Source organism: Ptychodera flava, chromosome 7, assembly GCF_041260155.1.
Source record: "Ptychodera flava strain L36383 chromosome 7, AS_Pfla_20210202, whole genome shotgun sequence".
Lineage (NCBI taxonomy): Eukaryota > Metazoa > Hemichordata > Enteropneusta > Ptychoderidae > Ptychodera > Ptychodera flava.
Window position 1 is genome coordinate 25,064,996 of NC_091934.1, and position 15,156 is coordinate 25,080,151.

Consider the following 15,156-nt stretch of genomic DNA (forward strand, 5'->3'; position numbering starts at 1 on the left):
AAAATCAGACCTCTAGCTCTATTCGCTTGCCCAGAATTAGATATGTGCATAATTAATGAGGTACAGTATGTGCCGTCATAAGGTCTCCCATCATACCAAATATGAAGGGTGTACCACGTGTGGTTACTGAGTTATGGACAAATATGTATATTTCAGGTCAAAGGTCATTGAGGTCACATGACATTTTGTCAAAAAAATTGTATTGCTAAGTTATCCCTTTATACCAAAAATCAGACATCCAGCTCTATTGGCTCGCTCAAAATTAGATATGCACATAATTAATGAGGTACAATAGGTGGCGTCATAAGGTGTCCCATCACACCATATATGAAGGGTGTAGCACTTGTGGTTACTACGTTATGGACAAATATGTATATTTCAGGTCAAAGGTCACTGAGGTCACGTGACATTTTGTCAAAATATCCGAGATAACTGCGTGAACGGATGGACGAACAGATGGAGGAACGGACTGACATGACCCAATCTATAAGCCCCCTTGACTTCATCCAGGGGACTAAAAAACTGTGTCACTCCATCCTTTTTGCAATATGAATACGATGAGAAATGGAGTTTTAAACAAAAAAGTCCTCTAACACGGCCAAATTTGATCGCATTGTGAAACAAATCGACGTGCATCTGTATGGGGTAGGGTACTGTCCTTGTGCAAAGTTTGAAAGAAATTGACCAGGGCATGTCTGAGATATCTGCGTTAACAGACGGACGCACGGACGTGACGCACTGACAGACTGACGGACAGACATGACCCAATCTAAAAGTCCCCCGGACTTCGTCCGTGGGGACTAATAACCCCAAAAATGCAAACATACATATTTCACCTCAATTTGTACACTCCTTACTCTGTAACTTACTTAGTATACCTAAAGGAACCTGCGTACACCACGTTTCAACCCAATATGACCTAAGGTTACAGAGTTTTAGCAAGCTGCCGCATTTTTCCTTTATTCCCCTAATTTGCATATTTTTGGCACTGACATTTGAACATGTTCTCAACTACACCCCTTGGTGCACCTGTACGTGAAATGCTAAGATGGTAGGTGCTGCGGTTAGGAGTTTCTAATCTTAATTGACATACATACACACACACACGCACACACACACGCACGCACCCAAACACACATACAGACATACATACATACTTACATACACAGATATGCAAATGAACTGATTCATCTTATAAGATAGCCTCTCACTGATTTTGTACATATACCAAATGTGAGGTAAAAATGTTTCTGTTTCCTGAAAACCATGGCTTTCTGAAAATCTTAGAGAAATTGCAATAAATTTGCCTGTTTCCATTGAAAAATTCAACAAGTGAAATTCCACACTGAAAGATCTACATCTGTACATCATTTTTTAGGAACTGTGCTGTGACGTGTTATCAAATTTGATGCAGTATTCTTAACGTATTACGCTTATAAGTAAATTTCATTAAATATGCAAATTAGACCTTAATTATCATGATACTGATAAATGTCTTTGCACACTATTACAGGACTAGATTTTGTAAACTTTGCAGAATTTCTATACACATCTTAATTATGAAAATTCATCAAATATGCAAATTAGCAATTAATTGACTTAACACTGCTAAATGCCATTGCACACTATGGTGGTCCTGGGAGATCAACATCTGTACCACATTAGTCAAATTTGATGCAGGATTCCTTACATTACACTTATCATAAATATTCATAAATATGCAAATTTGCAATAAATTGACAAAATACTGATGTAAATCTTTGTCTGTTATCAGAGTTGTGTGACCAACACCAGTACTAAATTTCATCACCATCTTTCTAGAAACCTAGCTTTTTCAAAATTCACTAATCATGCAATTTAGTACTAATTATTCACGCCACGCCAAAAACAATGGTTTTGCATATGTATTTCATAGTTTTATGTCCTTGTACCAAGTATGAAAAGAATTGGCTCAGGCATGTCTGAGATACCTGCATGCACAAATGCACAGACTCATGCAACCGTAAGTCCCTCACTGAACTTACCTCCGTGGGGACTAAATGTGTGTACACAATGCAACAAGACCTCTAATATGTGATATTTCTTTGAAAAAATATCATATAGAAAATGTATTTTTACTGTACATAGAAAGATAACTGATATTTTTTTGGAGAACATACATTTTCATGACACGTAAACGTTTACTTAAATTTTTCTTGAAAACATTAATGCTTTCTATGATAAAATATGCATAATATCTCTGACACATTGAAATTGGTGGGATTCAAGATTGATCAACTTGCCATTTGGCACAGTGTATGAATGTGATATTCAAGATGGCTTACATCTATTTGAATAATACATGACAATACATTTTAAAAAACACTAGAGAAATTAACACATACCCGGTAGATCATCCTACGATATGACAGAGACAGAAATACATGTTATGCTGTATAAAAGCTTGTTAGGAGGTTTTATTTACCATTAAAATATCTGTATTACATTGTAAAAGAGTGATACACAATCAACCAAGTGTTCTTACATATGCAGGCCTTGGAAAAAACTAACATATATTTTCCTTAATTACAAAGGTTACAAATGCAATGTAATTTGAACTACTGGAGGAATCAATTAAATCTTACATACGTGAGGAAGTTTCAAGTATACATGTACATCAGTGTACAGCTGATACAATGTCAATCCTGCCAATTGGGGATGAGATCATTATCCATGTAAATCAGCATGCAGTATTGTGATAAAAGTCTTTACTGTGTAACACAGAGAATTTCACAATACACAGCTTTAATACTTGGCTGCATATTTTTACAGGCATACCAATGGGAACATAAAGCCTAAGACTGACCATTGTACATAATCTGAAATATTCTGAGGAAAATGATGCATCATACCTATAGCTGCATAAAACAGGTTCACAAAGTTTTCTATTCTCAAATATGTTGCTTTTAACCAACTGAACTGGGGTCCACTAGACCTATTCAAAGTATTGGTTGTTATGTTGTAAAGTTGGTTGTAAAGTGACCTAGTGACTGACAGAGCCCTGCTGTGGAGTCCAGAGAATAACTATGTGTGACAAATTTGTTGGTATGTACCTGTCGGTTTCAGTGAGTGTTTTTCCAAGGATTTGGAAAGGTGGGACACTGTGATCTATGATGGTTAAATAGGGGGGGGGGGGGGGTGTCACTGAGTGAGTGAAGCACAGCAAAGTCACTGAGGAAGAAATGTAGTGGAGGGCTTTTTCCAATTGACAATTGATGTCATGAATACATTCATTTCTAAACAACATGGAAACTGTCTTTTAATGGTTTGTGACATATTGGTAGCATTAAAAGTTCTCATTTGTAAGCAAGTGAATGGCAGCGGATAGAGCTCAACTAGTACTGTGTTATGTAGAGTGTAGAGACTATTTCTGACACTTATTGATGAAGAGGGTGGAAATCTTTGCTAGCTCATTTCAGGACAGCTGTAAAAATTCACAATGTCACATTAAGATCATCCCTAAGAACATGTCTGCCAAATATCAAAGCTATCAGATGAGTAACTTTTGAAACACAAATATTTTGAACAAAAATGGAAAAAAATTGACCAAAAAATACGAAAATTGAAGATTTCATCAAATTTCAATATATCACACTAAGAAAACCCTAGGAACCTGTATACCTAATATCAAAGGCATCAGACAAGTAGTTTTTGAGAAACACATTTTTGACCAAAAATGGCAAAAATAGCACCAAAAACAAAATTGCAGATTTCGTCATATATTCAATATATCATATTAAGTTTATCTGTAGGAACCTGTATACCAAATATCAAAGCTGTCAGATGAGCGGTTTTGATGAAATAAAGTTTTGACCAAAAATGACAAAAAAATTCCTTAAAAATACAGATTTGCACATATCATCACAATTTGAACAAATCTAAGTTGGGCTATCCCTTGGGATCTGTATATTAAATAATAAAGCTGTCTGACCAGCGGTTATGAAGAAGAAGATTTTTTACCAAAAACGCCTTTTTGGCACTAATTTGGATATTTTCAACAAGATCAAAAAATTGAAAAAATCGGTTTCTCAAAATCATATAAATCATCTACACAACAAATATCAAATCAGTAAGTATGGCGGTTCTCAAGATATTTGAGAGGACGGACGCCTCACAATTAGACATACATACATAAAGACAGACGCCGGACGGATACCCATCCCAATAGCTTCTATAGACTATAGTAGCTAAAAATAAGCTCATTCACACTAACTGCAGAGCTAAAATAGAATTTAATCATTTGATTCCATGTCTGTTCTTTTTAAAGTTATATTCCTTGAATACAAGTAAACAAGTACTGATAACATATATACTTGTAAATATCTATTTTTCATAAGCTTGTCAGACTGCTAAAGGGTGCTTGTGATTTTCTGATAACATGAATTTTTACTTATTGCAAGCAATAGTTTTGATCTCCAAAGCAAGTTTCAGATGTAGTTTTGAGCTTTTGCTCTTGATAATGGAATGGGACTTCATGTACTGTATTCACGAGTTAGTCCAATTTGCAATAATCTGCAACATAAATCTCTGTACCCTGTCCACAAGTTGACATTGCCTGAAATCCATATCGCACAAGCTTGAAGATATATCTCCTTGGAAGCCATCATTGTTTACAGCCTGGGGGGGGGGGATCAGAGGAATGTGAAGGGGGTCACTCAAAATATTGATAGGGGGGGGGTTACTCAAAATGTTGAGAGAAAGAAGGTGCAAAATGTATTGAAACATGTACCTCTCAGATTGCACCACTTCACACATCAATTTCTACAAATTTTTACTCAGTAAAATTACACATTGAAAACACCCCTGAGATCACGCCAAACTGCACCAATGCACACTACAATTTCTCAAATTTTCCATGCAAGGGAGAGGAGCAAGCCCATCGGACACTTTCCCCATCAGCCTTCCGCATGTTCTTCAATCAGTACTTTCAAAGTCTACCCTATCAGATATCCCAGTGAGGACCCTGTTATGATACCCATCCATATTAAACAATACTGTATGTAGTTGTATACTGGTTATAGTGTGACCTTTGACATCTATGTTTTGTTGTGACTTTGAATTTCATTTTGTTGGTTTCACCTTTTTCAACCGTCATGAGATAACCAATGATTATCTAGCAGGGTACACTAGGATTTGAATGGTCTTTACTATTGCTGTATTTATGTAAATTATAGAAATACATGTATTGAAATTTAAGTTTTCAAAAGTGAGTGTGGGGGGGGGGTCAGTCAAAATTTCCATGTAAGAGAAAGGGGGTTACTCAAATTCATCATGGTTTGGGGGGGGGGCGGGTACTTGAAATTTTAGAGTTTCCGACAAAATTCCTCCAACATCCCCCCCCCCCTGGCTGTAAATAATGACAGCTCCCAATGAAATTTGGGCTGCAGTGTAGCTGTATCTTTTGATGAATTTTTCACAATTTTTTTAATATCAACTCTAGTTTCTTGTTCTTCTTCTGAAAGCTTAATGGGAAACAAAGTACCTATATATATCATACATGTGCACATTGCAATGTTATTGACCAGTATATGTAAATCTGGGTCCTGATTGACATGTACACCTCTGGAGCAGAAAAAGTGATAATGGAATGTTTATAAACAATCATCACAAGTGACAATTACCTACAGGTTTGTTATTATACTACTGAGATCACCATGATACTGAGGGGAGGCATGAAATAATAATTGTGTTTTCTCAGTGCTCTGAAAGTTGAATTTTTCCTCTCTTTGAGCTGGACTACCTTAAACAGTTCAGTGTACAAGCTGCAATATGATGATGCTTAGTATTGCGGGTTATATCTGTTAAGTTGCCCACTGTTTGTCTGTGGTAGGTGTAGTGGCCTTTAGGAGTTTTTGATCCTAACATACATGTACATACAATCTGTGTGCTGAGCAGTGTAAGGGTTCACGTCTGTCCACCATACTGACTAATAGGAAATCCTCTACCAAATGGAGGTGCAATCCCACTGTCTTCATCTTGAGAAAACTGTCCCTGGTAGCTGGTTCCTTTCTTTGCGTGGTAAAATGCTGCCTTAAAGTCGGTTTTGGATTTATCTTGCTTCCTCTTCTGCATGGATATACACACCTGTTCCCTAACATAGTAATAATAATAAACTCATGGAAGACAATCATGGACCAATCATGGAACATAAAACATATAATTTCTCTTCACAAAAAGTTAGTTTATTTGTGTGTTAAATATCAAAGAATTCTTGTGTAAAAAAAAACAAATAAATTTATTTTTCTCTCCGCTATATACATATTTCTCTAACGTAGACATCTCAACCACACCGTTTTCTTCTTGCTCAACCAATGTCCTGCTCAGTTTAAGAATGAGAATTGCTGTAACATGTATGCTGTGTATAGTATCTGGATGGATTAGTGTTAAGCTGATGCACCTACATAGTTGCTGCTGGCAATGTCAATTAAAATACAGAAATGTATCAGTGAACCTGTGTTTCTAATTAGTATTCTTGTAATCGTAAACATGCTAGCTATATAAAGACAATTAAAATACAGAAATGTATCAGTGAACCTGTGTTTCTAATTAGTATTCTTGTAATCGTAAACATGCTAGCTATATAAAGACAACTAATATAAAACACTTTGTGCAAGTTACAAGATACCATTCCAGCACATCTTTGCAACAACCACTTGTGTATATATACTTGGGAGTAAGGACTGAAAAGGAAAAAACTTACCTGTTGTTTGATCATTTCCATTCATCTTTCATTGTAAATGTCATGGCAAAGTCCTATTCAAAGCCCTCCACTTTGTTCTTTACTGCTCTTTGTCAAGGCAATGGTATTTCTCATCCTTGACATTGCAGCATTCACTGCTGATCCTGAATTGTAAACAGATAGACTCATGATTACTAACTCTTTAAATGACAATGATAACCTGAATGATTAAAATACATTTGATGATGGGATGTTAATGAATTTCAAACACTCATAATGTCCTTAACCCTAATGATGATAAGCATTACACACATGTAAACATTCTAAATAAGATGACCCAGGTCTATCCACAATACAATTACTCAGCATCGCAGGTGACCCCGGTCAACCATCAACAAATACATGTACACGCTATGGAGATGATCCTGGGCAATCCAGAATACAAATACAGGTACACATTATTGAAGATGACCCAGGCCTATCCTGAATACAATTACAAATAAAGGTACAGTGTTTTTATTGAAGATGACCCAGGCCTTTCCTGAATACAATACAATAAAATACAGGTAAACATTAATTGTTGAAGATGACCCAGGCCTATCATGAATACAAATACAGATACACATTATTGAAGATGATACAGGCCTATCCTGAATACAATACAGGTACAGATTGTTTGTATTGATGATAGACATTGGTCATCTCCCATTATGTATTCTACATAGGCCTGAGTCAGCTTACATGTACATACTGTGTGCATGTATGCGTATTGTGGATTGGCCTAGGTCATCTTCCGTTGCATATATTATGTGTATTTTGGATATGTCTGTGCCATCTTCCATACCATGTGAATGCATTTGGATTGAGGATAGCCCTGGGACATATTCCATATCGTGTGCATGTAGGCCTGGGTCATCTTCCATACCGTGTACATGTATTTGTGGATAGGCAGCGGTCACCTTCTGTCATGATGTGTACCAGTACTGAGTAACACTGTATTGTGCATAGGCATAGGTCATAATATTTGCATGAAGATATTGCCCAGGATATTGTCCAGTTGAATGTTTACCATGCTGAACAACAAGCAGCACACTGCGACATGCTAAGTCGTGTTCGATTACAAGTAAGCAAAAACGATAATTGCACAGGTTGTCGCAGAGTTGCAGGGTAGGACTAGTTACAAAAAATGAAAGTGTACCAGGAATAGTTTGCTGAATTTCCATGGCTAGTGTTTGAATAAGAGACGAATCAGTTTTTTTTTTCTGTAAGACATCAGTGGCCATTATAGGAAAAAAATTGTGAGACTGGAACGAGAGTGACGCTTTCTCACAATTGGTGAGAATCTCTTAATTGCCATTCTCACTGCTATCGGTGAGAATAGTTTAATTCTCACCATTGAGCACTGAGAAATGCACTTCTTGATGAGATAATAGATTCTCACCGATGGGAATGGAAATTCTCTCTAAGCACTGTGAGAATGGTAATTTTTACAGTGAGAATCAACCAGACTAATCATTCACTGGTGAGAATCAACCAGACTCATTGTTCACTTGCGAGAATTAACCACATTGTTTCACACCAGTGAACAACAAGTCTGATTCTCACCAATGAATGGTGAGTCTGGTTCATTCTCAGCTTAAAAATTACCATTCTCACAGTGCTTAGTGAGAATTTCCATTCTAACTGGTGAGAATCTATTATCTCACCAAAGAGTACATTTCTCACTACTCATCGGTGAGAACTTTTGAATTCTCACTGGTAGCTGTGAGAATTGACAAGAGATTCTCACAAATTGCAGGAAAGCGTCACTTTCTCTCTCCAGTCTCGCAATTTATTCCTATACACCCAGTTTGATTTTGAAATTAAAGCATTCATTGTTTGGACTACCAATAGAAAGAGGCGACTGTTTACACCTAGTGTACAAAATGTGATTATCTGCAGTACACCTTCTCAAAGTGAACAGTTGGTTTAAAAATTAGACTCTGTGATTGGAGAACTGAAAGCACTTGATGACTGAGGCAGAAGGGAAAGGGTAGAAAGGAAACATCTTGAAGTTACCCTGTAAATAATGCAATACTTATGATACGTCTTGATACATTTACAAAAGTGCAAGTCACATAAGTGTGAAGCACACGGGAAATAAAATTTGTTGTGAATCCTATAAAGAAAGCAGTTTGTTCCATAAAAAATAGTTGTTTATTTTCATTGCCACTAGCTATCTGTGGTTCAGGATGGTCCTACTTAAATTTGAAAATCACAAATGTCCCATGGACCTGGTAATGTATTACTTTGAATGGAAATGATTATGGGACCAGTTTAATGTCATATTGTTACTGTAGCAACTGATAGGACCTGAGTATACAGCTGTCAGTTGGCCAAAATCACAGATGAAATTATATGTAATTTGGATGGCTATAGTTCTAGCTAGTCAACGTTGGTCTCAATTAGCCAGAATGGCTTAGTGGTAAATTTAGCCCGTGGAAACACTGAACAGGATATATGTAAGTACAAACCTGTGCCACAGCAAGGACCCACTGCCTTAGGAAAGTAAATATATTGATGAAAAACTCCCTCAATTCCATGGGTTTTTGCACTGCATTGATGACAACACCACCATCTCTGTTCAGTGTTGGCTGTTTGCATAGCCACACACTGTGTATTTGCTTTGCAATGGAGGATGGTATTGTCACCATGTTGTTTTTCACCAGGTTGTCAGACCAGTATCCAATGACAATGGGACGCACTGCCTCAGTAAGGGATCTCGAATCTGACTGGGTGAAAAGAAAACATTAACAAGGATGTAATGTAAATATTATCTCCTGCACATTGCTGAAATTACTTTACACATCAGTTCATCCTAAAACATGGCTTTTTATATTCATTAAGATAAGAAAACTTGATTGTTTATGACTTCTGTAATTTTAATTAAACCTTTCATCACTGGTATAACTTTGCACCAAACCCATTGTAATCACTGATGATTGTGCACCTTTTTAAAGAAAACTATAATGTAGGTCAAGACGTGCATTCAAGCAAGTAGCAATAAATTCATTTATACATTTATTTCAAGGGAAGACCTGGAACAGGCTCCTAAAATATACATAAAAATATGAATGCATGAAGTACAATAAAACAATAAACAACACACAACAAACTATGTGAAACTATTAAAAATATGTACAAATTTAGGCATGACATTCTGACCAGGCATCTGAAACTTTGACAAGATAATGTGTTGTCAATGGCAGGGTTGGAAATGCACACATCAAAGTAGCCATACATCTTTGAAGAGCCAAGTACCTAAAACCATTGAGTTTTATACTGTGAGTCTAAAAAACAGTGCGAGTTCTAGTATTTGTAGTTTACTGAGGAACATCAAAATTAACATGAAACATGATTGGGGACAATCATACATATTATTAAAATATTCATATAAAAATATAGTATATAAAAACAATCTTCGATGATAAAGAGGCTAAAGGTTAAAACGCTTGCAGAATTCTTCATAATTATTTCAGCTGTTAGGATGCTATGTTGAAACAAAGGAACTTCATGAATTTCATTTGCTCAATTTTTTCCTGTTGATTTTTTTGCCAAGGAGACTACAGTACAGACACATATTCTAAAATACTTACATGTATTATATAAGTTATGTACAGAGCGTCAAGGGAGTTGATGTTGAAGAAAGAACTACAACTCCGCCAAATATAACCGAGCATGCGAAAATCTTAACTGATAATGAACAAGATGTGCAGGAAATTAAAAATAAAAAATGACTAAAAATTTAAAACAAATCTTACCTGATGAAGGATTTGTAAAAGATCAGTTGTCAATCTTTTGATTCTTGTTCCTTCTACGTTCCACATACATATACCTCTGAGGCTTTACGACCAGGTTACATGAGGTATACTAACAGCTGTAGACAAATGTCAATGAATACAATTAGAATCTTGAGATAGTCCTATTTCTCACTGTCTGTACAATGGATACTCAACTTTATAATCATGGATATGTGTCAAAAGATTAGTAAAATCATATACTCATTCATTATGTATTACCATGCCACAAATACACAGTAATCATGGTTTGCTTTATGTCCGTGAATATGAATAATAGTGCTAATATTGAAACTTTTCAGCAAAAATGTAAATAGTCAATTGTACAACGATCATAATCAATCACAAAAACAAAATGAAGTGCTTGTGGGCCAAATTATACACTTTTTAAAAATCTCCAGATTTGCCAAATTTTTAGGGTGGGCATGACTGTGCATCAATGCTTATTACATGCCTTGATGTGGGTGCAAATCAGTGAATTGATTTGAAAAGGAACATCCGGGGAGTTAGCGGGTCGGTGAACATAATGTACTGACCGGTTTTAATGGTTACCTGGCAAGTGAAGCCCTTCAACGTTTTTAACATCCAAGTAGACACTTAATGATAGATGTAAAATATACATGTGCACACTTCTATTTTGACTTTTGTTAAAATCCTTTCGATGCTGGTCGATAATGGTAAAATTGTTTGAAAATGTCCTGCATATATACGCATGTAACTAAATGTGATACAGCATTTATAACCATGAAGATATTGTTGCCTGAATACATGGGTTTATGTGCCCTCGCAGCAGGTTGATAATATCATGGAAATAACAGACTCTGCTCTGACCATTAATATTTATCTATAGGCTTTGGCAAGACTGAAAGCCAAAATAAGCATGCTCGCCAAGCCTTGTTAATTTTGGACTTTCCTCTTGCCCTTGGCCATAAATTAATGATAATGGTCAAGGCTTCTCCCATTTTTTCTATTAATTTCATTTATTAAGGGTTAAAATAAGTGTGATAAGGCCATTTGTGTACAAGAAATTAAATTTTGGAATTTCAGCAAATGCACTTTTCATGTATGTACACAAGGCTGCCAAAGGAACAAGGAACAATTTTTTCCAATACAAAACTGACAACATTTTTGCACTCTTTAGACTTTCGCCAAGTCTGTGGGATGTAAATATCAAAAATGAATACATTGAAGCAATGAACTTCGCAGACTGGCAGGCTAGGTGGTTGGCTGGTGCTCAGATAGTGGGGTGAATGCCATTCCCTACAGACTTGTGAACCTTGCAGGGTTTCAGTAGCTATAAATAACTCATATAACATCAGGTAATAAATATGCATGACTAATCTTAATCTTAATCAAGCATAATTTTCCAACTCATTTAAAGTTGGAATAGAGAAGAATAGTGAGTATAAATATGCTTTCAGAATTTTTAAAACAGTCTGTGAATCTTTCTAAACATGGGGGATATTTTGCCTTCCCTGGGGAATCGCAGCGGTACAATTATCATAATGAATCATGGTAATCTCCAGTCGTATGAAGTATCAGTAAATTTCACAATTGCAATCACCTTCCCTGATTTTTGTACCCATCACAGCTCTGCTCGGCTCCATACCCAAACCGGGTATTTGATTCCGCTCTTGCTGAAAAATTGTAATTTTTCAATAACATTGTTTCCAGAGAATGTTATCGTAGGAATTATAACAAAAGATGATTCATTCACTGGCAATTTTTTAGTAATTCTGGGTAAGAAATACATATATGATTGCAGAAGATGGCATAGAATACCAAGGATTCGACAATTTACAATAAGGGTATATGCAAGAAAGAATAACGGTAGAAAAACATTATTTTAAGATTCAGCGGTGAGAATAAGAACAGATTCTCACTAATTGCGAGAAAGCGTCATTTTCTCGCTCGAGTCTCACAATTTTTCCCTATGATGCTGTACGTGTTTAGGCTTACAGACCACAGACGTTCTGTTGAGTGGATAGTTTGTAAAAGTGGAGTTTCCGCTACGTTCCGACGTTCTCCTCCGTAGCCTTATCACCATTTGAAGAAAAGGCTACAGAACAGAACGTCCGACGTAAGCATAAACCATAGGGGATCCAATCTCCGATGATGACGATGATGATGATTAAATATTTAAAATGAAGATAAATAAACATATATTTGGACTCAGTAAATTTGTTGTTATTGTTGTTGTTATTGTTGTTGTCGTTGTTGATACTATTTGCAGAAAAGAAAAGTATGCGCTGCAAATTTCAACACAGCCTAACTATACATGTGCGTCGCAAATTCAATACAGCCTAACTATACATGTGCGTTGCAAATTCAATACAGCCTAACTATACATGTGCGTTGCTGCCTAACTATACATGTGCGTTGCAAATTCAATACAGCCTAACTATACATGTGCGTTGCAAATTCAATACAGCCTAACATTACCCAAGGGGTGTCACTTCATTGCCACACACTTTTTTTCGATCGCCAAAAATGCACCTAGCATGCATCGAAATCGGTAAAATTCGAGTAGGGTCAAAGCACATTAGTCCTTCTCAATAATACTCCAACATTTTTACCTCTTACCGATGAAAAGTCGAGAAATCAGCAAGTTTTTCAGCGTATCTGGACGTCTCTTACATTTCAGATTTAAAAGGCGCGGCAGTGTATTGAGTCACGTGGGCGCTTTTCAAATCGAACCAATAGCAGAGCTCGCCAAAATGCACCAAGCAAGCATCGAGAGCGGTAAAATTCGATGTAGGGTCAGAGCCCGTACTGAACGAATGGCCCAGCGTGAAAACCCGGCAGTAACGTAAGTTTCTCACGTCTTTGGAAGACTATGGGTGACACTGTCTGCGTGCGTCTGCATACGAATTCTGGTAACTTTAACAGTTCCAGTTCACCCGCAGCAAGAGATCGTTCTTTCCAAAGATGTGAGAAACTTACGTTGCCTCCGGGTTTTCACGCTGGTCCATTCAGCTCTGCTATTGGTTCGATTTGAAAAGCGCCCACGTGACTCAATACACTGCCTCGCCTTTTAAATCTGAAATGTAAGAGACGTCCAGATACGCTGAAAACTTGCTGATTTCTCGACTTTTCATCGGTAAGGGAGGTAAAAATGTTGGAGTATTATTGAGAAGGACTAATGTGCTTTGACCCTACGTCGAATTTTACCGATTTCGATGCTGCTAGGTGCATTTTTGGCGATTGAAAAAAAGTGTGTGGCAATGAAGTGACACCCCTTGGGTAATGTTAGGCTGTATTGAATTTGCAACGCACATGTATAGTTAGGCAGCAACGCACATGTATAGTTAGGCTGTATTGAATTTGCAACGCACATGTATAGTTAGGCAGCAACGCACATGTATAGTTAGGCTGTATTGAATTTGCAACGCACATGTATAGTTAGGCTGTATTGAATTTGCGACGCACATGTATAGTTAGGCTGTGTTGAAATTTGCAGCGCATACTTTGTTCTTTTCTGCAAATAGTATCAACAACGACAACAACAATAACAACAACAATAACAACAAATTTACTGAGTCCAAATATATGTTTATTTATCTTCATTTTTAAATATTTAATTCATCATCATCGGAGATTGGACCCCTATGCATAAACTACACTTTACAAACTACCCACTCAACAGAACGTCTGTGTTACAGACAAGCTGCAGTACAGTAGCTCGCGCTCGAGGTATTTGGGTCGGACGGCAAAACGTGACCTCGAGCCACTGTGCAGTTACACACACTGCCACACCAGCAGTGCTACGCAGAGCTAAAGCGGCAGCATGCATACTGATACCATGGAGGTAGATATACTTACGTGGAAGAGAGAACTTCACCAGTCGACGAAAATACGTGATCATCAGCTGCTCCCCTACAATGGTGAGACTTGGCTGCAGTACGATGTACGGCTGAGTCGCCCCACGATGTAACAAACACAACTCATACGCGATCGCGTGGCCGCGCATTGAAGTGACTTGGGGATTCCTCGTACAGCCTCCGGTCACCGGGGTGACCCAGGCCTGAGGTGACCGGGCGTTTGTGACAATAGGGCCGCTTTACACAGGCATATCCTTCCATGACAAGCAATCAAGTACGCCATTCATGGCTTTATTTTGACAATACATCAAAGAAACTCGATGTACAAATTTTACAGAATGCTTTATAAAATATAAACCAACACTCCTAACACATTACGCTTTCAAGTGTAGTGTTAATTTAGCTTCGCTACACTTCGCGACACTTGTTCTCATTTGCATACAACTTCCCACCTCCTTTCTTGAATTAGATGGATCGAAAAGCCCTGATGGCTTCAAGACTTTTGCTTAGAAATAGTTTGATGCTGAATATCGTTTTACAGATATATCTTCGTCTTCCACTGAAAATGCATTTTGTGATATCACTTAGAGACGGTGTTCAAGGTTGGAGAAACTTTTACACGCAGTATAATAATCTCCTCTGTAAGAAGAGGCAGTTCACGTTATTCACGTTTTTCAATCAGTTTTGTTATTGATTTACTAGCTCAAGTGGTTTGATGATTCTATCATTCATTGAAGTACAATGTATCCATATATACTATATATCAAAGATACTGTAGCAA

General features: G+C 37.1%; 1 protein-coding gene across 1 annotated transcript; it reads right to left on the reverse strand.

The window, feature by feature from the left end:
- Positions 1-4,252: 4,252 nt before the first annotated feature.
- LOC139137085 (uncharacterized) lies at positions 4,253-14,816 on the reverse strand. The gene is made up of 6 exons (XM_070705051.1): positions 14,377-14,816; positions 10,519-10,634; positions 9,232-9,489; positions 6,740-6,882; positions 5,404-6,130; positions 4,253-4,656 (listed from the first exon to the last, which is right to left on the reverse strand). The coding sequence occupies exons 2-4, from the start codon at positions 10,582-10,584 to the stop codon at positions 6,871-6,873; spliced, it is 336 nt and encodes a 111-aa protein (XP_070561152.1). The 5' UTR covers positions 10,585-10,634; positions 14,377-14,816; the 3' UTR covers positions 4,253-4,656; positions 5,404-6,130; positions 6,740-6,870.
- Positions 14,817-15,156: the final 340 nt, after the last annotated feature.

Excerpts from the sequence above, each read along its gene's own strand:
- LOC139137085 (XM_070705051.1), bottom strand. The coding sequence starts at position 10,584 with ATGTGGAACGTAGAAGGAACAAGAATCAAAAGATTGACAACTGATCTT. Across the intron at positions 9,490-10,518 it reads TTTTACAAATCCTTCATCAG|TCAGATTCGAGATCCCTTAC; the intron begins GTAAGATTTGTT and ends CTTTTCACCCAG.